This window comes from Poecilia latipinna, unplaced genomic scaffold (assembly GCF_001443285.1).
Source record: "Poecilia latipinna isolate Pla-1442-1.1 unplaced genomic scaffold, P_latipinna-1.0 Scaffold752, whole genome shotgun sequence".
In the NCBI taxonomy this organism is placed as follows: Eukaryota; Metazoa; Chordata; class Actinopteri; order Cyprinodontiformes; family Poeciliidae; genus Poecilia; species Poecilia latipinna.
The window spans coordinates 59,123-82,661 of record NW_015113368.1 but is presented as its reverse complement, the minus strand read 5'-3'; the positions used below and the strand labels follow the sequence as shown (position 1 = coordinate 82,661).

Genomic DNA, 23,539 nt, shown 5'->3' with positions numbered 1-23,539 from the left:
ACATAAATGTTTGCCTCATAGCTTATTTATGCATCTGCAGTTACATAGGGTATATTTGAAACCATCAATTATATATAACACACACAGGCAGGCTGCAGTATTTTCTACATGCACCTCTGTGGAATTACTGTGTATAGTTATGAATTGTATCTTTTGCATTAGTAGAGCCAGTGCATAAACTATTTGCAATGTGTAATAGTTTCTTGTCTTAAAAAAGGAACACCTGAAGATCCTCAAAGCATTTTTTCCACTAATATAACTTTGCTGTTTTAAAATTTAAAACGCCGTAGATTACATCAAATCATGAAATCTTCAAGAAGTCAGTAATGACCATAATGCAAATTTAACAGAGAAACATATTCTTTAGACACATTGGTATTTATATGTAAATTACCAAAGCATGGGAACCTAAAAGTCACTTTAAACCTCGAGTTCAGTTTTTATTTTCTACAATGGAGCTGCAGAGACGAAGACGACAAAGGCTGCAACACAAGAAAAAAGAGCAGGTAATAAAAGCGGTAGCGATAACAGACTCTTCCTTTTTATAAAAGGTTGAGCGTGTTTTTCTAAAACTAATCACATTTGTGGAGTCTGATTTGCAGGAAATTAACTTCAAAATTACATCTCAAAGATCCAGACAACCTATGTTTGAATTCTGCCACCCACCTCGTGTTTTGAATAAATTAAGCTTCCACACTTGCAGCATTATATTTATTCATAGTTTTTTTTCCTTTTCTCTCTGACTTTGTAGGTTGTTTTTTTTTTGATAGTCGGAGCTAATTTGTACTTGTTCCCTGCAAAACATCTTATTTTTGTTGCAAATGGTGTCGACGTTCTCATTCAGATATTCAGGTTGAAAGGCCAACGTCTTCTTTTGTCAGAACCTTCACAAACACGTGTGCTCAGCATCAGCAAAAAAGAAGAAATATCTCAGCAATAAGTGACTTCACCTTGATCCTCTTGTATGATTTAAATGATACAGCAGAGATTGAGGTGTGAGTGAAATGTGTTCAGTCACCTGCTGCCATGGTCACAGTCATTATGCCTGACAGACGAAAGGAAAGCTAAAGACTGGGGAGTCCTTGAGCTAAACTGAGGTCCATTACCAGCCTATAACAACAGTTCACCCCAAAGTGGGCTTTGTTGCACACACACACGCACACATGCCGTCATTTAGCAGTTTTGCTTTCGTAAAGAATCACCACCTTGCTGGATGCAGAATTTTATTTTTAAACCTCACACTGAATGCTAACATTTAGCGCTGAAAACCAAGTGAGTTGCATCTTTTGCACATCACTAATCTGGCTTTACCCCCCTGGGAATTACTGCAAATGAGTCATTTCTTGTGTGATTTTTTTTAAAATGTTATCATCTTTTCATCATGGGAAAAGGTGATACCAGAGTGGATGTAGTTTGGTGTGAAAGTTTTTCATTTGGCTTTTCAGGCATAGTGAAAGCTCTTTTGTCTGTGGAACCAAAATACAGCTTATTTTCTTTAAACCACCGCTGTTTCTATTTGCAACTAAATTTTGCTAACAATATGAAGTCTTGAGCACGACAAAGGCAAGTCTACAGAACTGGTGGCAATTAGAAACCCGTGTGTAATACCAAAAACTAGCTTTAGTAGAAAATGGTCACGTTTTCCTGCTACGTTTCGATTCCTGTGGTTGAATATTTAAACAAGGTTTTCTTAGTCTAGTGTTACACTCCTACATCTGTTTATTAAACAACCCACTGAAAACAAAATTTGATCTGAAGTGTATGCAGCTGTGATGAAAATATACGCCTAGATTTTATTTTTAAAAAGACCATGATGAATAATTGTAAAAGCCTTTGGAGCTTTTAATGTAGTCATCCTACATCATGTATTTAACTCTTAGTAAATATTTAATACAATTTGTAAGGACAACTTGTTTTGTGAGATTCTGGACTCTGGTGATTCCGAAACTTTAATGCCCAGAATTTTATTATTTTGTTTACTTGGATGTTTTGACTCCAGCCTAAGATACCAGAACGTTTTGATTCAAAACTGATTTGAATTTGAAACTGTCTATAGTTTCATGAACCTTGACAGATACAGTCCCGTATGACGAAGAGTAACACTTGAACATGATGCTGCCTCCCCGATGTCTTACAGAAGATATTCTTGTTTGATTTGTAGGCAAGCAGGAATTATGGCCCAAATGTTCATGCCTGGTTTCATCAGACTATGAAATATTCTCCCTGATGGTTTTGTGAGATTTTAACCAGGCAAGAATATTTTCTTTGGAACAAAATGTTTCTGTCTTCCAACCCATGTGGAAAATATGGGGAGTTGTTGATGCATGTACAAAAAAGAAAAGAAAAGAAAAAAACACCAACCAGAAATTCGTGCATCTCCTTCACAGTTGCTGAACACATTTCATGTCAGCTGTACATATATCGATGCTCTGCCATTTCAAAATAAGACAAAAGCTACAATTTTGATGTTTCTGCTTTTTCTTTGTCAATTCTCAAACCTGCTCAGTTTTACTTGGCAAAATTTTGATTTAGGAAGAAAAACCCTCACTCGGTTTTACTCTTCCCTGTAATCAGACTTCCCTTTCAACTCATTTAGACTAATAATTTTATTTCAGCCATTCATGAGCTTTGGTAAGGTCAGTTACCAGATCCTGCATGTGAATAACTCCCTTTGATGTCATTTTAATCTCATGAAAAGCACTAGAAGTAAAGAAAGAAACCCTTTTTAAAAGGATACCTTTCATTCCAGTTTAGAAAAATGTTTCAAAAAATGCAAAATTTCAAATGAAAAGATATTTGAAGTCATGCACAGTTTCTAAGTCAGAAACATGCAAATATAATCATTTTTTTATGACAAATGCTTGTTATCCTGTGCCTGTAAAGAGCAACATAAGAGTAAAATCACTTAGAGTCAGAGGGTAAGGTCCAATTCCCTTTTATGTCAGAAATCAGTTTGAATCATTTAGATAGATTTTTTTTTCATGTGTCAGGTGTTTACATGAAAAAAATGTATTTATGTGTTCACCTGCTCTTCACAGCTACACTCGGCGTGTTGTTGGGAATGGAATCAGAGCTCAGAGTGCCAACCCCGAGGTCAAAGTAAAAGGAGAAGACCCTGTAATAAACCAGATCATCGACAAATTAAAACACATCAACCAGGTGAGATTCTTTCATCCTTTGTGGATTTTATAGAGAACTACATGATTTTACTCTCATTTTCTTCAAATCTATATTTACATGGTTCATTTTGTCAGACATAAGGTAACTATGCCCACAGGAAATCTGTTAATTCCCTTTGCTTCTTTGTTAGTTTTTCATAAATTGAGATGTCTCTCTTGTTTATGAGACTTAAGCCTTTCACTTTTTACCTTTAATTCTCATCAAAATGATTTATATTTTTTTACCCTCTCTTATATTCCCGGTAAGTACCAGCACACAGAAAAATAGTCACGAATGCAGAATCATTTCTAAGGCAATGAATGAAAAAAAAATCAATCATTACACATTTAGAAAGCCATTTGGTCTGCTTTGTGTGCCTTCATATTTACAAAATCCGTTTTTTTTTTTTTTTTTTTTTTTGCTCTTGTCAAAATCAATGTGGCTTTTTCTACCTGCCAGTCTGCCTTTATGTGCATGTGTGCTGCCATGGCACCTCTCAGCGCTGTTTATCTCTCCGCATGATGAGATTAGAGCAGTTTACGGGAGCACTTTTCTTTCCTCTCGCCTCAATAACAGCTGCTCTGGCTGCATTTAGGCTGTCGAGCTGCAGCGGCAGCTTCAGATGTCTGTTGCTTCGGGTTCCCAAGTGGCGGGCTGAAGGCCAGGTCATCTCTCTTGACCTCATACTGGCACCCCCTCCTTCACTAATTCTCACCATCTGTGGGGTGTCAGAACACATAAATCTATATCATAACCATCAGAGAGCCTCTGTTCTGCCTGGTTGACATTCACTGTGTGTGTGCAGTGTCTTTTGCCTTTTTTTGCTCTTTGCATCCTAAATGTGTTTTCTCATGTGTCCTTTGGTTCTGTGAATTTTTTAGTTTCAGCAGGAAAGATTGTTTTGTAATCTTGAATACTCGGGGATGGCTTATCTGATTTGGAAATGGTTTATGTGATTTACTTTAAATACTATGGAACAGATTATGATTATGAGCTCTACCCAGATTGTATAATCACCTACAATCTGCTGAGACCAAGTATTTCAGCCAGTGTCATTTTAAATCCCATGTTGTTCTTTCCGTTCCAAGTTGTTAGTTTGACGTGTTTTATTATGTTCAATGCTTTTTTACATTTTCATAACATTTTAAATATGCCTCTCATTATATTTTGAGTTCTCCCGTTGCTCTCTCTTATGTTGTAACAAAAATAATTTGAAGTTCTTTTAAAATCTACATGCCAGCAGCTGGACATGTAGATGAAAAGCTAACTACAGCTCTCTCCACATATTGGTTGTCTTGATGAAGATGAATAATAGATTCAAAAGCAATCAATGTTTCATCGCAGCAGTTAACTTTCACTTCAGAAAATATAGAAATTTCAAACCCCTATTTTGAGTATATTTATTAAGTTGGGAAATATTTCTGTGAATCAAATGTAATGTAATTCTTTTTTTTGGCTCTAGTGGCCTTTTTATTTGATAGTTAATTGACAGGGAAGTGGGTAATGAGAGAAGGGGGAAGACATGCAGCAAAGGNCGCCAAGGCCGGGAATCGAACCTGCGACAGCTGCGTCGAGGACTTAGGCCTCCATATGTGGGTTGTGCTTAACCCCTGCGCCACCACAGCACAACCTGTAATTTTCTTCTTTTTTTTTTTTTCTTAAATAACTGACAGCTTTTGTGTTGACGAGAGACTTTCAAACTTTATTAAGTAACATCCGGCTTCTTGTTTCGCTGAGCCATAGATATGTTGCGGCACAGAAGTTTTTTTCTTTTAGTTACTCTGCAATACAGACAAGACAAGAGGACATGCCACTTAAGAAAGGCAGATGTATGTTGCTTTTCAAGCCTTGGACTGACTACAATAAAATAACTACTATATATATTTACCAACCAACAATAAAAACACATTTAAAAAAAAACTCAAACTGTGACAACTAGAGATAGAAGCTCCAAAAGTGCTTTCCAGTTTGGTACGTACACATCTTGAACAAAACAATTGTGTGTTCTTTCTGAAAGAGTTTGAGAAAATAATGTACAATATTTTTAATTGGTCATTTTCTATCCTTTTGACAATAAAGGTAGCTAAACGTACCTTGGCTTGGAATAAGGTCTTTTTCCCCCATCAACTAAATAAATTAGGTAAGTGAAAAAATGTGGGACTAATTAGGCATTCTCCCTGAAAAATATCAATAAAATAAAAGATTGTTGCCGCTCAATAAGTCCACACACAACAAGCACTTGTTTCTAGGCATATACTTGTTGTGTAATTCTATTTATTTATTCCTAACAAGTTTTATATAACCACCAAGGCAGACTGACACTACCTTTACTTCTAACTGAATAATTTTTATTTTCTGTTACTCTGTAATACTTTGACCCAACTCATTTTCAGACAAATTAGGACTTAAACCCGAGGCTGATGAGAGTTGCCGTTTTTAGGCATCGTTGTAATGACTAAAAATAGCAGAAAGGCACGCCAGTGATGAAGCACTGCAATTTGACAGACTTAATGTCAGTTACGTTTTTTTGACGAATACACTTGGATGCACACGGTTGAGCTATAATTGGGAATCAGTGAGCCAAATCCAGAGACACACGGGCAGCTGACCAGTCATAAAAACGGATTTGATGCGCCTAATTTAACTTTGTGTTTTGGCCAAAGAGGCTGCACAGGTCACACTTTCTGAGCTCCATGCAGCAACACAGGTGGACAATTTGTAGTGTTTGAAACCATAAAGCTGTTTTGGGGATGTTGTTGCATATTAGTGTGAGTTTTATGATACTCTAATTCACACAGACGGGGATTCGTAAGTGAAATATGTAGGAAAGGTGCTAGCAGAAACCACTGGACCAGTATGCTTAACATGATGGTCAGAATGGGTAATGGAAGCCATGCTTTATAATGTGACTAAAACTTATTGAACTTTTGATAACTTAGTGTAATCTGTTCCTCTAACATTTAGAGCATGGATAAAAATACATCCTTACTGTGATGCATTGTGTTGGAGATGCATATTCATGTCAGGAAGGTGTCACATGAGGGTGATGGGAATCAAATTATATTTGCATACAGATGTGAAAAAAGTTATGATAAGCCTTTAAAACATTGAGGACTTTATTCAGGGATACTCACATGTTCATGTCTGATCTAATGTTTTAATCTCTGGAAAAGACCACAAAAATTAACCTTGTTTTGCTAAATGCATAAAAAATGTCTGTCTAATCACGCTAAAAAGTTATGAGGTACAGGCAGCCTCCCCCCTCTTTGGTGGAAGAAGCCTCAGTGAGATGTTTCTTGTTGCTACCTAACAATCCCTGAATTCTGCCCACTCTTCATTTTCAGCAGAGAGATGATGAGACATTTCTTCACATACAGCAAGTCACCCTCCAATATCTTGATGAGATCAATATCTGGGCTTTGACTTTTTCGAGTGCCTTCTATTTTTTTTCATTTTTAGCTAGTCGTGGTGGATTTGCTTGATTTTGTTTTATTTTTATTTTACAAATGGTCTCACATTTTCCACAGTAGCAGGATTTATGGTGTATTCTGTGATAGCCAGCTTTTTGCTTCACATTTTATTTGAGGTTATTTGGATTTTCCCAAACATGTCCTCTCTGGTGTCCAAATGAGAAATTTGGACACCAGATAATATATAGTCACGCATGCATGTTCAAGTAAGCACTTTCATATCAATAGTAGCAAGAGCCTGCTGTAGGACCTGCATGATATTTTAATCCCTTGCGAGACTCATAAGCTGCTGCAGCCTCAGAAAGCTCTTTTGATCTTGCTGTCGTGTTCACTTTCTCTTCAAAAGTCAGAAGGACACCAAACTAAATGTCTGAGCTATAAACAGGACAAACCTCCTTCAAAATCCAGGGTTGTGATATGGCGATGTGGGGCATTGCATTGTATAATGTCTTTTGTTTTCCTTCTTTGTTAACATAAATATTAAATATTCATATGTCCAAATATGCCAGAAAAGCACTTTCACTTGATTGTTTGTCTGGGCTTTAATGAGGCTAATGTTTACATTTGCAAAGTTTAAAAATAATTTTAAAGTTTCATCTACAGGAGTAAATTTCATGCCAGGCCATTTCAGCTTCCCAAGCTACGTTTTTTTTTTTTTTTTACATTTTAAATATGCTTTGCAAAAAAGCATATTTATACAGAGAAAAGTTTATTCTGAATACTGTATTTGTCCAGGTGTATAGACTATTACGATATCATACTATATAATCTTTAGTAAGTATACTGAAGCAGGTATCATTTTACTATTTGAAGTTCAAAATTTTATTAAATAGGACCATCATCAGTTGTTTAGTTTTATTTCTCAGAAGTTAATAAGTCAAATTTGCTGAACAGTTAAAAGAGACTCTGGGCTATCTAGTTGCTGAATGGTTGATTATTAGTTTTTTAATAAGCTCAGCTGGCTGAGCGGTTTTCTTATCCGTCATAAATTACTCTGCCTCCTACCTAAACAATGACCTTTGTGCAATTATAACACCACATTTGATTCATGTATGTGTTTTAAATAATCTTTTTTAAAAATTGACAGCTCAAAATAGGCACAAATAAAATCATTGTGTTTGTTTTTTGGCAGATCACTAAGGTTAATTATAATGCATATTTGTCCCCCCAGACATGTTTTCCTTTAAAAATGTCTCTGAGATGGTTTTTGTTTACCCCCTGTGTTGCTGTTCTTTTCCATCTAATTGAAAAAACAACGATGACGTGCCTTGCAGTCTTAATGCCACAAATTAAAGTCCCTTTTTCTATGTGGACAACCTTAACAAAGGTATTGCAAGTCTGTCAACCGCAGTTAGAAATACAAATATCCCCCTGGCATAATAAAACAGAGTCCCCATTAGTCCCTGGAAATACAAATAGCGCAAATGTAAAATGTCAGAGAGTGAGAGTGTTTCTGTTAATTAAAAGAAACTGTGTTGTGTGATTGTTGTAATCTTTTAGCCCTTACATGTGTGGCGTATAAAGTAATTAAGATTCTACAAGAGATTTCCAAACATCACATTGCTGCTTTCGTCGGGTTGTAAATGTGACTGGCCACGACTAACCCAGGAACAAGTATCTGCCCCTTGGGGTTTTTAGTTGTTTGCAGATTCTGAAAGTGCAGATTCTAAGCTTTATAATGATGTCAAACGCATAGAAATAAGAAAATGAAGAAGCATTGGCCATTTGAATTTTGGGATACTAAACAAGATTGGGGAGAAATCAGCCTTCAGTTTTTTGTTTTTTTTTTCTAAAGAATTACTCCTGAACCTGATCAACTACCTGGGCTTATTAACAATTAAGCAAGAGAGTAGCAGAAGATAATAGACACGACATGTTACACGGTATTGTTTTTTAGCCCAAAGAAAACATGATGTAAATAATTATTTTATTTTATGTTTTATCAGCTACAAGATGCAGTTTGTCAGCATGGCAGACACCACTGCTCATTCACCTGGCCACAGCTTTTATCATCCTAAAAAGAATAAAAGTTCTGAGGCTCACTCCATGAGAATCAGGAAAGTATTCCTGGAGAAAAAAAAAAAACATCATTAAAACACAAACAGTGAGAAAGAGAAATAAAAAGCTGTCTCCAACCCTTTTGATATGTCCAATCATACAAGCAGGCTTAGCATTGTTTTTTTTTTTTCCACCAGTATTTCTCTGCTGGATGTTGTCGTCTCTGAAGTATTACATTTCTAACAGCATGTTACCGGCGTAGGTTCAAGGTGCTATGATGACGATATTAATTAGCCATGTGTTTTCTTCAAACTTGCATCTTATTGGCCGAAAATAATTACAAAAGCGTATGAGAAAGACTGTGACTTTCCCCCATATCCCAAAACAGCTCGGATTTATTCTGTAAGCAAGCTGAATTCAAACACAAGGTTTACCACTTTAAAACCTCTGAGACTGCTACTTGAAGCATGGAGTTGATTCTTCATCACCTCAACTAATATATGAGTATTTTCTGAGCTAGTGGTGGTTTTTATCTATTTCTTTAATTTCTGTGCTAGCGACTTGCTCCTGGTTTTCTCCTGATAAGTCACAAGTATATTTTCATTTAATGCACAAAAGTGTTTTTATACTCATAGTTGAATTGTGAATTTCTTAAAAGATATATATAAATCTTTTGAGAAAATTGCGCATCTATGAGCCAGTAAACCACTATTGAAAATATTAGTAATTCTTCTAGTTTCAACATTTTGCAGTGTTTTTTGTTCATTTTCTTTGGGTAAAAGTAGAACTATCCAATTTAGGATCCCTGCCTTGATTGTAATCATACAACAGAGGGTTCTCAGTTGTGTGATTTTGTAGTTAAAGCCAACTTGTGTTGAAACAACATTTGCCCTTCTGCACAAGTGCTTTTTGCCAGGACTTCATTGCGTGTGCCAGGAGTGCCTTCAGCACAAGCAGACAAAGCAGACAAAAAAAAAAAGAAAAAACGACTGCAGGGAAACCAGTGACCCATGCCTTGTCTTGTATGTAGTCACGATGCAGACCTCACAGATCAACGTTAGACAAGCCTCTCTTTGCCAAAGGGAATTTCAAGATTATGTTTGGATTTCATTTCAACAAATTCAAGTTGCAAGCATAATAAACAATTGCACAGACATCTGCTTCCTCAAGACTAATTGATCTCTACTGCTGGGTCAAATTGATTCTCAAAGGGAAGAGTTTTTGCCATGCTATAGGTGTAAGCCTCGTATTGATTAGTAATGTACTGACTTGCAGAATAATTCATCACTGGGCATGGCTTCTTCATGTTGCTGATGCAAATAGGAAACATACAGTATAAACAAGCAGAAAAGGATGTGCTCTGACAGGTTTTGACTATCTACAATTTATTTTTTGAAATGAGAAAAGCAGAAGAATTTTCTGTGAGGTCAAAGTAAAACTGGATACCCTTTGTTTTTAAGTTTGGATGCAGCTTTTCTCAGAACCAATTTGTCTGCACAGCTTCTGAACACCTGCCATTTCTTAGGGGAGATATAGAACTACAGTGACTTGCAAATTCTCTCATAACCCTCTTCATATTTTGAAATATTGCAACGACACACTTTAATATATTTCAAAAATGGAAGGAAAATGAGCCATGGTTTTGAAACTCTTTTACAAACATAAATCTGAAAAGTGTGGTAGGGAGGACATCCCTGTGTACCTACACAGACCAAAGCACATGCCTATTCTTGATTGAATAGCTAAGACAAATGCTTATTTATCTCCATCTACTGATATGCAAGGCTGGTAAAGACTTGCTTGCAAAGTCTTGACTCAGGGGAGTAAAATACAAAACATGTTTTCACATTTTTAGGGAGACATTTTGAAAATGGACTCATGAAAAAGTACATCAACGTTTCTGGTTTTTAGCATAACAAAATGTAAAAAAGTGTCATCATTCAGGATGTATTGATAATTTTCCGTGTCATAAATATGTTGCATTGATTGGTCATTAAAGACACGTTAATAAGTAAAAAAATCATTAATAACAATCATTAACTTGTTGCAAAGTAAGCACTGTCTTCAGCTACTGTAGAAACACCTTTGGATAGAAAATGTGTACACACTCATGTCGATTTACCAGTGCAATCTGGCCTCAACTACATAAACTAAAATTATTTATGACACCATATACCAAATCATTCAGAAATTCCCCACTAATCTATTTAAGATGTTCAATTTACCAGAGTTACAAAACATTTTTGGCAAAACAGCAAATCCATGAACTTAGAGTAATGATGCTTTCATCTGATTAAGCTCAAAGCATTTTAGAGAACACATTTGAACTAATCAAAATAATTTCTTGTCTCTCAAACGTGAGTTTAGCTGATTTGTAATCCTACATTTATTTTTTGATTGGCTCACAGTTCTACATGACAAAGATAATTATAATGTCTTTTTAACATCGTAGTGTTTAAATTTATTTATTTTTTTCAAAGGTAATCAACTACTTCTAACACTTGCAGGTTTATTTGAACATTTAATAAACAGGTGTCATACCCCTCGTGGTACTATTGTGGTTTGTGAATGGGTTCATTCCTTATTAGAGCAATACTGGCCATAAACAACTCATTAATCTAATAATGAGCTTTTTAGTTTACATCAGCTTGTTTTTGTTTGATCTCCCATATTAGATCAATGTAATTATTTTTTAATTTGTTGTGAGAACTTCGTGAACGGCAGTGCCCTTTATTATTCCGTTTTAATAATAGCAGATCATTAGAGGCTCTTGGAAGAAGCCCTGGCATTTATTGCAGTGTGACAATGAAACTGGATAACAAAGTGTAAGTAATTACTTAAAATGGGGTTATCAAAATTCTTTGGTTTCACCTGTAAGTTTGTAAAAAGGTTGGAAATTGCTTGTGTTTTAATACTGATGGAGGAGGATAAAACCGTGCAAATAATGTCATGCTTATGAGCTGCAGCCCTTTTGTATACACATCAGGCACAAGTCAAGAGGCAGCTTGTGTTCACAGTGCTTGAGTCTAGTTTGCATGATCATCTCGCTGGGATTTAATTTGCAAATAGCTCTGACTGGCATCTCTCTCTCTAACCGCTGAAGTGCAGAACAAGTGTGAACCTGCATGTCTGACCTGGATTGTTTTTCAGCATCTTTCCCAAACTTTTCTTTTTTGTTTTCTTTTTTTTAGGTGTTGCTATATTGTAATACACAACATAGTACCTTCTGAACTTGTAATCATCTAATTCTCAAGTAATTTGAACACTTTAGTAATACTTGAGAAATGCACAGCTTGTTTTTATGTGCGTTTTGAAGTCAGCGCAAAGTCCTTGTGAAGATAGAAATACATACTGTATGTATGCGTTAGTGTGTGTGTGTGTGTGTGTGTGTACTTAGTGGGGGTTTATGACCTGCAAAAATATCAATTACATATTCCAGTGCGCTCACTGATTCCATTGTACACATGAGCGATTACATGCACATCTTGCACATTACACTGTGTCAAGTTTCTATAATGTTGGTGCAACTTATTAATATCAAGAAAAAACACCTGAAATTACTTGTTCAAGTCTGCTTGAATGGCTTAAAAGAAACTGGAGAAAATACGGGGAAATACAGGCACAAGGTGATATTTTGCTCAAGACGAAACTGTTTTCCCATTATTTATGAGGATAAGAATGATGCTTCTATGCAAATGTTAATGCTTAAGGATTCGTTTCTGCCTATCAGTAATGCTCTTTATGATTTCTATTTATTCGCCCCTGACCTTGACGAGGTGCAGAACCTGCTCCCACCCAGTTTCGCCTGGACCAAATGGAAATGCATCATTACTATTCCTCAGCCGAGGCTGCAGGAGAAACACAAAACAGCAATGCGGCTATTGACAAATCAATCATGCAATCCGAGTGAACAAACTGTGGATTTCATCATCTTCCTGATCAGCAGCTCTTTCATATGAATTATTTGTCGGCTCCTCTCTTTTTTTGCCTGTCTTCTCCTCCTGATGTGGTAAAACCCATCAAGAATCTATAAGTAGGCCCGGTCCCTGTGTCTCTCAATCAAAATCAGGGGCAAGCAGCTCCTCACCCAGTCTACAGGCTGAATTATTTACCACTCATTGATGTGGTGGTTGACCAGCAGTTTTGCTTGTGAATTATTCATATCCCCTCTCCTCTTAGTCCAAAGGATTAACACTCAAAATGTATTCACAGTTTATGTGTTTTGCTCCTAAATTTGCATACTACAATGCAGCATTTAAATGCTGTAAAAACCCAGTCAGAGAGCAAAGACAATCCTATTAATAAGCATGATCCAGGTCTCTCGATGTATGGCGCTGTAAGCAGCTGAACGTGACGCCCAAATACAGTTTGTTTGGTTAATTCCCGTAGAGCAGAATGTCAGGACTCTGAGAGGCATTCTTATGGGAAGCAAATCCCTAAACATGTGGCACCAAGACGGCATTAAAGTCCCACGGGACGTTGCATCGAAAACAGCAGTGTGCTGCATAATGATTGGTTTGTTTGTCTAACCCATGCTCATTGTGACATCCATTACACCACGAGATAAGGACAGTGAATAAAAACATTCGGGGTACAAATCCAGTTAAGCTGCACACCTGTAGATAACTCTATCTGAAGTGCTTGCATGTGCTTACAGTCTGGGCTGCGGCGGCAGCAACAGCATAATCCTCTGTGTTTAATTGGCTAAAATTTGAGCCATTCCAACTCGGTCCTTTCAGCAAAAATGGAAATATTGTCATTCTGCCTGTCTGTGGAAATGCAATGCAAATAGAAATAATGAGGAAAAACTAAATATCTTTGTCAACAGGTTGTACTGATATGTCTTGTTAATAATTGAGTTAATGGATATTTGTTAATAAGGATAGTTGAATGAGTTAAACGTAGAACATTTCTGTGTTTAAACTGGTACTACATAGTTAAATGCTGTTCAGACAAAGTCATACTGTTTTCTTATGTTTGTTTTACTCTTTAGATTTCAATCAAGTCTTAAATATCTGATTTTCTTGGTTTGAAATGTCATTTCTTACCATTCATTATCTCAAAACTTGTTAACTAAACACTGATGCAGAAACAAAAGCGGTTCAACAAAAGAACATCATTAATCTCAGAAGTGCACGATCTTCCTTTCTTGACTTAGGAGCTAATGAAGCTGTCTGCCGGTCCGCTCGGTCTTTAAGATTCAGCACAACGGTCCGAACTTGTGGTTCTCCAAACGCAAACGTGACTCAAGTGAAAGAACCTTCTGACTGCCTTCTTTCTTAACCGATTATGTTACCACTCTGGGAATGCCCTCATCTCTCTTCTGCACCTGCAGTGCCTCGGCTCAGAGAAGTTTGGCTTCAGGCGTTACTGTGGCAGAATTCAGCCGCTGGAATTGATCCAACTCAGAACCACCATGACCCGCTGACATATGGTTTGCTTCAGGGGATTGTGGAAGGAGCAGACCTCCATTCTTAAAAATAAGAACTCTTTGTAGCCTTGTTCCCTTTTCTTACCCTCTTGCCACAAGCCTGAGCAACATTAGCCTTAATTACCCCTCTGCTAACTTATTTGTCTTTTCTACAGTTACTTCTTTGGGAAAGAAGTAACTGTAGTTACTTTCCTAAAGAAGTAACTTTCCTAAAGTTACTTCTTTGGGAAAGAAGTAACTGTAGTTACTTTCCTAAAGAAGTAACTTTCCTAAAGTTACTTCTTTAGGAAAGAAGTAACTGTAAAAGGGTTGTATTTGTGTTTTTACATCTTGACCTCAGCACTCCTACTTAAATAATACATGAGGTGATTTGCTACTTGCTACATGAAGCTAGGTTAAATCATTTTTAGGATAACTTACAGATTAGGAAATGGAAGAGAGTTAAAAAAAGAAACGGTGCACTGTATTTATTTACAAGCAATTTAGTGATATGTAATGTGACCAATGTTTTTCTCAGCAAATATATATTTTAATAGGGGTTAATAATGTGAAATTTACCCCAGATGTCAGTAACAGCCCAAGTACAAGTTGTACTTACAAAACTTCACACAAATAAATCAATGCAAATAAGTGCATCACATAAACTATATGTGATTACTCATGAATAAATATTGTATTTATTGAAGTATCCCTAAAAAAATTCTGGAATTTGTAGAAAAAATATATTTAGTTTCCAATTCAGTTTATTTACAAAAGGTAATGTTTCTACGCACACTACAAAAAACGTCTATGCAATCCTACTGAGAGATTAGTTGAGATTAGTTTAATAACTAATTTAATCTTAGTTATTAAACAATGCGGTCGAGTTGAGTTTATTATTTTAATTGATAAAAAAAAAAACTTTCTATCTAAGCTGACTGCATTGTGTCACCGATCACTCCTCCTGCATGTAGAAAGTTTTAAACCTAGTCTTAAAAGTTGACAGGGTGTCTGCCTCGCAGAGTAAAACTAGGAGCTGGTTCCACAAAAAGGTAGCCTGATAAATAAAAGATTTTCCTCCAACTTTTCAAACCTTTAGGAGCATCGATACACCTGAAGTCTGGGAACAAAGTTCTCTGTCAGGAACATATGGGACAATCACATGTCTGATTGAGGTGATTACTAAGGGATTTATATGCTTTGACGATAATTTTAAATTCTCTTCTGGATTTATCTAGAGAAGGTAAAATTAGGGAACTATGATCTCTTTTTAATATTTTCATCAGAACTCTTGCGACGGTGTTTTGGATGAGCTGAAAACGGTTTTACTATATTTGTGGAATGATGGTAAGAATTTGCAATAGTCTTGCCTTGAATAATAAAAAAAAGGGTTCATATGACAGTGGCACTGCACACTTGTCTCTAATTCGTTAAAGACGGAAATCCAGGTGCTACATTCTCATCCCATTCTAATTTCTGTTCTCACTGAACTCCTGCTTTCTTCCGGCTGATGCACTTGGTGTGGATAAACATACTGTCAATGCATGTTCCATGGAGAGGAAAATGGAAAATGACAGTCGGTATCTTGGGAGCCAACACATATCCTGACACTTTTTTTTTTTTTTTTTTGCTCCGACTGGTAAATATGATTATTGTAAGAGCTCTCCTCCTCCCTCAAGTCTAAGGACACTAGATCAGGCTCAAAGAGAATACTAAAGGACGTAAAAATGCTGTCAAAAGTTCTATCCAACCTCGTGGATCTCTCAGAACGAGTCGTTTTGGCAGATGAATCTGTTCCCTTCTGTAAAAGATAGAAGACAAATACGTGCTTTCAGTTGTCACCGATAGTCTGAAACCTTTTCTTATTTCCTGTGTTTGTGGAACCAGACGTGATAGATGTCAATGGAACAACATGCATCTCCAGAACGAGTGGTGATGATCCCCTTGCATTTACAGAGGCGCAGTCACATTGTTACATTTCTGTAAATGCACTACAGAGTGTAAGGTTGCAAATTGGTGCTGACAGCTGAGTGAAAATGTAAAGTATTAGACAGCAGCACGATCACATTTTCTGTTTATTTTTTTTTTTGCCATTATGAATTCAAAAGCAGGATTTTAATTTAGTTTTTTTTTTTTTTAATGACTCAAGCAATTAAGCCAAGCATATTCTTCCAGAAACAAATGAGCAAGTTTGAGGCAGTCCCGTTGTTATATTTCTCCTTTCTCCCTTTGGCTAGCTCCGGTGACGGATGCCAAATATCTACGCTAATAAAACTGTTGAACTGTGGAGCTCTCAACTGTGAACAAACAAGAACACAGGCTGTGTCATTAAATGATACTTCAAAAAGAACACAACAAACCAAATGTTTACTTTTAGGCACAGATTTAACGTTTTCATGTGTGTGTGCGTGTGTGTGTGTGTGTGTGTGTGTGTGTGTGTGTGTGTGTGTGTGCATGTTTGTGTATTTGTAGGTAATATTCATTATTTTGGCTACCTGTGGAGGGAAGCTGCCTCTGACTTGGGTGTTGCATGATTTAATGCTCCAGTAGCATTTTCCAGATGGCAGAAGGGAGAAGAAAAAGTGTGTGTGTGCGTGTGTGTGTGCGTGTGTGTGTGTGTGGGCTGGATGACTGGTGTCCTTGATTATGCTCTGGGCTTTCCCTCTGCAGCCGGTAATGAAGATATCACACAGCCACAGTGGGTCTGTGCCAGTAAATTTTTGACAGGGACAGTTTCCAGGTCTGCACAGTACTGTACAGTACAGTGAAAAGTACTAATTCATTTATACAGTGATGCAGATTGTGAGCATCCACATTTTATGGCGCAGTGACGATATTTGAGCCAAGCCTCAGTTCTCACACCAAAGCTTTTGAGACAAGCCGCAAACTGGAGTCCTTCTTATGATTTTCAGAGCTGGTGATGGAAGTAGCTGGTATTATTAGAAAGTATGCAATGTGAATAGAAAAAAAATTCAGATTTATTCTGGACTGGAGTTTTCCAGGGTAAGTTGTTAAATGAATTTTAACTTCAGATTGGTACTTCGAAAGCTTTAATAAGACGTTTCCCCTCCTAAGTATGTAAAGTTAATGGCTTCATCAGTCCGTTAAAGCAAGGTCAATTAGGTATTTGTCACTTTACCTTATTATTTCACATGCTTCATCTAGATGACTCTGTGTGGAAATCTTAAAGAGAACCAGCGAATACGAGCATTTACTGTTCTGTCAGTAGCATTCAGCATATCAGATGTTGTCTACATTTTGTTTTACAGGATGTGCCATACATTTGTAAGAACTGATCTAAGTGAGCCACAGATTGTGCGGTTATGATAAAACACTGTTGTTTCATGGTCCATGAACATTCAAGGTTGTATTCCTCAGGGTTTAGTAGCAAAACTGGGACAGTTTATTTCTAATTAACCACAGGGAAATATATATATATATATATATATTGCAGCCTCAGAAAATGATCACTTCCTTGTGAAATCAGAAGCTCATTATATTAAATAAGGAGCTTCCGATTATTTCACAGAAATAATCGGAAGCTCATATTTTATAATATTAAACTATTCTAAAAACATTTTAATGTCATAAAATATGCACCTTTTTATATATTTTATAACATTAAAACAACAAATGCTAGGTGACAGACTAATGCATGGCAAAGTGGAAGAAATGTGATAGATACTTTTAAGAATTATTTTCAAATAAAAGTCTACATTTATCCCACTGAAAAGCTTTTTTCAAGCCTAAATGCAGTTTTATTTGGAGCCTGGTCAATTATTCGATATTAATGCAGTAATTCCTGTTTTCACAACAGTATCCTCTTCCCATGATAACTCCTTGAAGAACTTTTTTTTTAGCATATTGTCATTAAAATATATTGAAGAACAACACAGTAAAAATTCCCGTGTTTGCATTGCCTAGTTAAATAGTCCAGTCCCTCAGCTTGGAATAATTTTCAACAAGAGTCTGAATTGGCAGAGCATTATACACTTGTTGAAATAAAAGCAATGCTGAAAGGCAGCAAAGTAGACTTTTATTAATTGCAATTGCTTTCGATTGTCAATCATGATTATTATTGGTTGATCTCATTATTTTATGATTTGATGAGGAGAAAATAAATCAATGGATAAAACTGTGACAGTAAATAAAAATAAAAACAGCTGAAAACGATAAACTATGTACTACTAAATATTGGTAATGATATATAAATATTAATTCATGTGATGCTGTATAATCAAATAAATTAGAACAATTATTTTTATTATTTGGATGTAATATTTGGCACATCAGGCCATTTATTTATTTCCGTCAATGAGTTTTTTTGTCTAGTAAAATAAAGGCTGTTATTTTTAAAGTCCAGACTTAAATCCAATTCAGAGTATTCATAAAGACTTTAAAATTGCTGATCACAGAAGTTCTGACTTGGTTTATGTTGTGTTGCAAAGGAGAATGGCCAAACTTTATGGATACACGTATCTGGTGGTGGATACATACCTTAAAAGGTTGGCAGGAATAAAGCATCAAAATGTGTTCCTTTTACATATAGACTCAAGGCAGCTACAAACAAACACACACCAAATTTTGTCAGTTTTATTTGTAACTAGTTTAAACTAGTATATATCCTTTTTGTTCCAGCTCATAATTATGCTCTACTTTGTGTTGGGCTACCACATAAAATCCCAATTAAAGTTGATCTGCAGTGTGACAAAATGTGAAAAGGTTATGTAGAAATGAAAACTACTGTAAGGTGCTGTTTAACCAAAGAGGCTGAATGTTGAATGCTGCATTGCACTTTCAGTTTCTCTGTTTGTTTTTCAAGGTCTTTATGTCTGATACTCATGTGGAATACAACAAGTCCTTCAGCTTATTGCAACGACTAAAAACACGAGAAGAAGCAACACATTAGACAGTAAATTAATATGTAATTACTGCATGTATCTGGTTGTTCATAATGAAAGTGGCTTCCAGTGGAAAAGCACCAGATATATGATGAGATGTATGTCCTTGATGGAAAGAAGATAAAAACTTGAGCAAAGTGTGAATAGTGCACACTGTAGCCTGGAAAAAAAAAGAATGCTTTATTCTAGTGATTAGTTGGCGATAATTGTAGTCAGTAAATGTTTTGCTGTATTTCTTGTCAGATCTAACAGCAATTATTTAAATACTGATGTGTCCTTGATTTGCAAATTATAAAAGATAACATAGTAACTTCAAACTGCATTGTTGTGTTGTGAGATTCTCTGTGGAGTAGGACAGTAATAATCTGTTTTTGACAAATATACTGTCCATGACAGGTGTTCAGGTAAAGCTTCCTGATTAAATCATTTAGCTAGCTTGTACAGCTTCATAAGTGTAGGTTGAGTTTGGTAGAGTGGTTGACTCTTAGAATGAATCCACAACTGGCATATTGAAATAAGCTGTTATGATACAATTACCGAAGAAAACTAATACATATTTACTGTTTGTGCAAACCACTGACCATTGACTTGAACATGTAGAGTAGTAAGATCTTACTGACAACCTAAAAGACTAAAACACTTAGTAATTGCAGTATTTTTCCACATTTTCAATCTACCTCCTTTGAATTGTTCTGCTATGTGAGACAGTTTTTTTGGGGGTTTTTTCTAGAGTCTATGATTTACAGAGAGGAGTTTCTTTACTTGTGCGTTCAGTCATTGAGCCTTTTCTTAGCATTATGCTTGACAGGTAAATTGTTGCCACTGCAACTTTCCCTCTCGTCAAAGTAAGAATCAGACTAAAAGCAATAAGTCTGGCTTCAAACCTCACCAGTGGAAGTACTGCTATTTTTCTGGTTGATGTTGAATTTGCGGTTATCATGTGACAATCCTAAAATTTAGTTTTGAATGATGTTCAAAAGTTTAAGAGCTGTTCATCTAATTTCTAATTTATCAAGCTTTATTGAAATAAATGGACAAAAGCATGAAGTTTTTCTTTAACAGTTAAAAGCAGACATGATAAAATTCACAAAATATGTTCTGTCAGTCATTTTCTTTCTACAATTTCTGTGTCCTCAGAATATTTCAGAACATGAGGTGATGTGAGGGCAGAGAGGATGAAAGATTCTTCACTTAATTAAAGAAATCCATCCTTTTTTTGTATTTTTTTTTTTTTTTTTTTTACTTTTGGTGCCATTACTGTCAGCTTGTTACCATCTGTTGCACATCCTCTAATGTTGTACTGTCCAAGTGCACCACTAAAACTATGGTACAGAAAAAGTCTTATTGTGTCTAGTCATGTTAGCTCTATGTTAAGGTCATAATTTCTGAAGAAACAGTGCATTCCCAATTGGCAGAGGGTCATACAGAATGTGAAGTATAGTGCAAATTTACCTGCGCATATGTGGTTATTTTTGCGCACAGAGTAATTGGTTTATTTGGGCATCATCTTGTCCCTACTCACTGCAGTAAGAGCCAGAGGCTAGCTCAGGGGCTGGGGGCTGTCTGGAGTCAGAACAAATCAAAGCACCTGTCTCATAGCCAGGATTACACATAAACCCTGTGTCATTCAAAGCGATGAGGCTAATAACACAGACAGGTAACACAGGCTCACTTCAACGTGAGTCAGTCTGAACAGTGTGGCTGCTCGACCCAAACACTAAAGAGGTACTTCCCCTGCCGAGGAAGAAAAGAACCGTGAGCCTTGACTGACAGGGTTTATCATAAGTTACAAATGTTTCAGCAGCTTTGGGACAAAAACTTGACTGGGACATATTATTGCATTTTCCAAGACTTGTTTAATTATTCATTGCCCTTTGGCACAAATAAAGTAATCAGCTAATGAGCAAAAAAAAAAAAAAAAAAAAAAACGCCCCCCCGGGGTCAAACTTTCCTCATAACACACACCTGTACTTCAGGATTTACTGACGGTCTAATCAGATATTGTAACTGTATGATTAGATCACCCCAGTCTGACAGTGCAGTGAAAAGTTAAGTTTACTTTACTGTCTTTTCTTGTTGGTTTAGTTTTTGCACAATGATGAAATTAAACAACTTTAGTTGTTTTAACTTAGAACCTCAGTACAAAGTGATATTGTTTTTTCCTTAAAAAGTCAGATTGTCTCTGACTTTTTAAGGAAATTCAGTCAACTTGATTTTTTGAAAATATGCTACAGGTTGCTCTTGGACATTCGTAAGTACAGCTGGACATCAGAAGAATTTGTAGTTAAAATGACATGGTTGTGCTAAAAGAAAAATCCTCGCAAAGCATATTATCTGGACAGATAAAAATGAAAGTGATTCCAAATATAGCAGCTGGCTGGACTTGTGCTTATTCACTAATTCACGGCCCTCTGTCAGTGTGGATGAGCAAGCTGGACCTTTGTAAAGTTGAAAATGGACTGAACAGCTTCCAAACTTGCTGCCACTGACTGTCGAATACTTCTGTACAAGTGCTGATTCAGAAACACGTTTGCTGTCCACTGGGTCACAGCTTTCTTCCCCCGATTTAAATAAATGATTTACTGTATGTGAAGAGCAAGTCTTTGAGCTGGGTTTAAAAACTGCTAAGACTCAAGTATTTATGAGTCATGAAGGAATCATGGAGGATGCCTTCGTGTCATCCTGACTTGCAAAGGTGTCTAAGGTTGTGTTGAATCCGTTTTTGGCAGTCCTGGCAACAAAATATTGATTTCCACATATTTTTTGAAAAGCTAAAGTTGTTATATTTCAGTTACTTTCTGTATAAAGAATTAAGAATGATATGAAGAACTAACTTTTTTTGCATGACATCTTTAGCGTACTTATTTTAATTATGAATTAATTAGAAAAAAGGACGTCAAAATGTAAACTAAGAACAGAAAACCTCGTTCCGGTCAAGTGGATGTGATAAAATTGTTTCAGACTATCAGTGTTTCACAGGAAACAGATGCGACGTCAAGGCAACCCTCCTGTGAGTCTTCTTCTCTTAGTTTTTTTTTCCTTTAAAAGGACGATGATACTTCAGAGTTGACTTTCACACATGCATCTGTGAATGTGTGAAATAACACAGCTCCTTCTTTCACTTTTTTATGCACATATCCTGCACAGTTACAAGTCAGCTTTTTGACCTCAGAGAAAAAATAAATCGGTTACCTTAAAACTCAGGCTGCTTATTACTTCACAACAACAACAACAACAACAACAAAAAAAAAGCAAATGCAAAACCTTGGAATTGCAGATAGCCATTATTCTCCAAGATGCATTGAACATTTTATTTGTTTTCATCATAAGTGGAAATGAAGCTATAGAGAAGCAGACAGCTTGAGACAACCTGAGTGTTCAGTCCTGTCCATCATCTAACATGTCACCATTTAGCTGCAGCACCACAGCCTCTGTCCCTCCTCTGCCAGCTCTGAACAACAATAGTAACTAATTGCTATAGTCCTTACCTTTCTGATCAACACAAGGTATTCTCTCTTGCTTCCAATGATACAACAAGAATTTAAATGAGCCAATTAGTGTGTGTATTTCCCCCAGTGTGTCAAGTTCACCAAGTGTTTGATTGAGATTCTGCAGCGCAGCAGTACAGCAAAAAAGTTGAGCTGCCCTGTGGGCCTCTGGGACCAATAACGATGTGCATCACGCTGTGAATTCATTTATAGCTGTGTTGTTCAGAGTATTTATTGTAGCACATTGTTGGTTCTTCACAAATGTATTGCTCTTGTAGTTTTTTTTTTTTTTTCGTTTTGTTCTGTTTGTTACAAATAAAAAGCATTTATTCAAGAGTATACCAAAAATCAGCCAGATGCTTTAAAGCGAAAACACTTTGAGGTAAATTAATTACTTACTTTTCTATCTTCTGTCTTTGGTTTTTTTCTTGTCTTTTTGTTCTTTTACAAATAAAAAGTTGAGTATTTTATTTTGTCATTGCCATTAAAAAGTGCTTTGATCTGAATTTGAATACACATTCCCCTGCCTGCAACGTGAGATCATAAATACAGAGTGAAAATTGTTCACCTCGTCTTAATAGTTGTTTATTTTTAACCATTTTTCTTATGCTGTCTTTCTTTTTCACTGTCAGTTATTGCAAGGAAAGACCATCCCTAAGCTGGGGTCACTGGACCAGATTGAAACAGGAAGTGGAGATTCAGAAGGACATTACAGCGGTGACTGTGATGATGAGGATGGATGTGCCGGGTCAGGGGGCGGCGAGGTTAACAGAAAAGTCTCCAAAAGTAAGTAACTATTATGAGATATTGGTAATAAATCTCTAGTTAATGTGTTTGTCTTAAGGCAAATACATGTAGTCTGAATAAATTAGCAGACACATCTCAAACTTATATTAGTAATATCAATGAGCTTACAAAGCACAACGTATCAAAATAATCGTATCATATATATATATGATAAATAACCAACAATAATATATATATATATATATATATATATATATATATATTATTGTTGGTTATTTAATGTCACCTTCATTTCAATTGGCAAGATTTTACAAAGTTTTTCTCTTTATCAGTGAAGAAAGCTAAAGATGCAGTTACATATTCTTT

At 36.1% G+C, this 23,539-nt stretch overlaps 1 protein-coding gene across 1 annotated transcript in view; it reads left to right on the top strand.

Moving 5' to 3' along the window:
- gpc5a (glypican 5a) overlaps positions 1-23,539 on the top strand; it is a 146,777-nt gene that overhangs the window by 74,078 nt on the left and 49,160 nt on the right. Inside the window, exons 7-8 of the mRNA XM_015045856.1 lie at positions 3,039-3,159; positions 23,059-23,212. Coding sequence (XP_014901342.1) covers positions 3,039-3,159; positions 23,059-23,212 — 275 coding nt within the window. The remainder of the gene's footprint in view (positions 1-3,038; positions 3,160-23,058; positions 23,213-23,539) is intronic.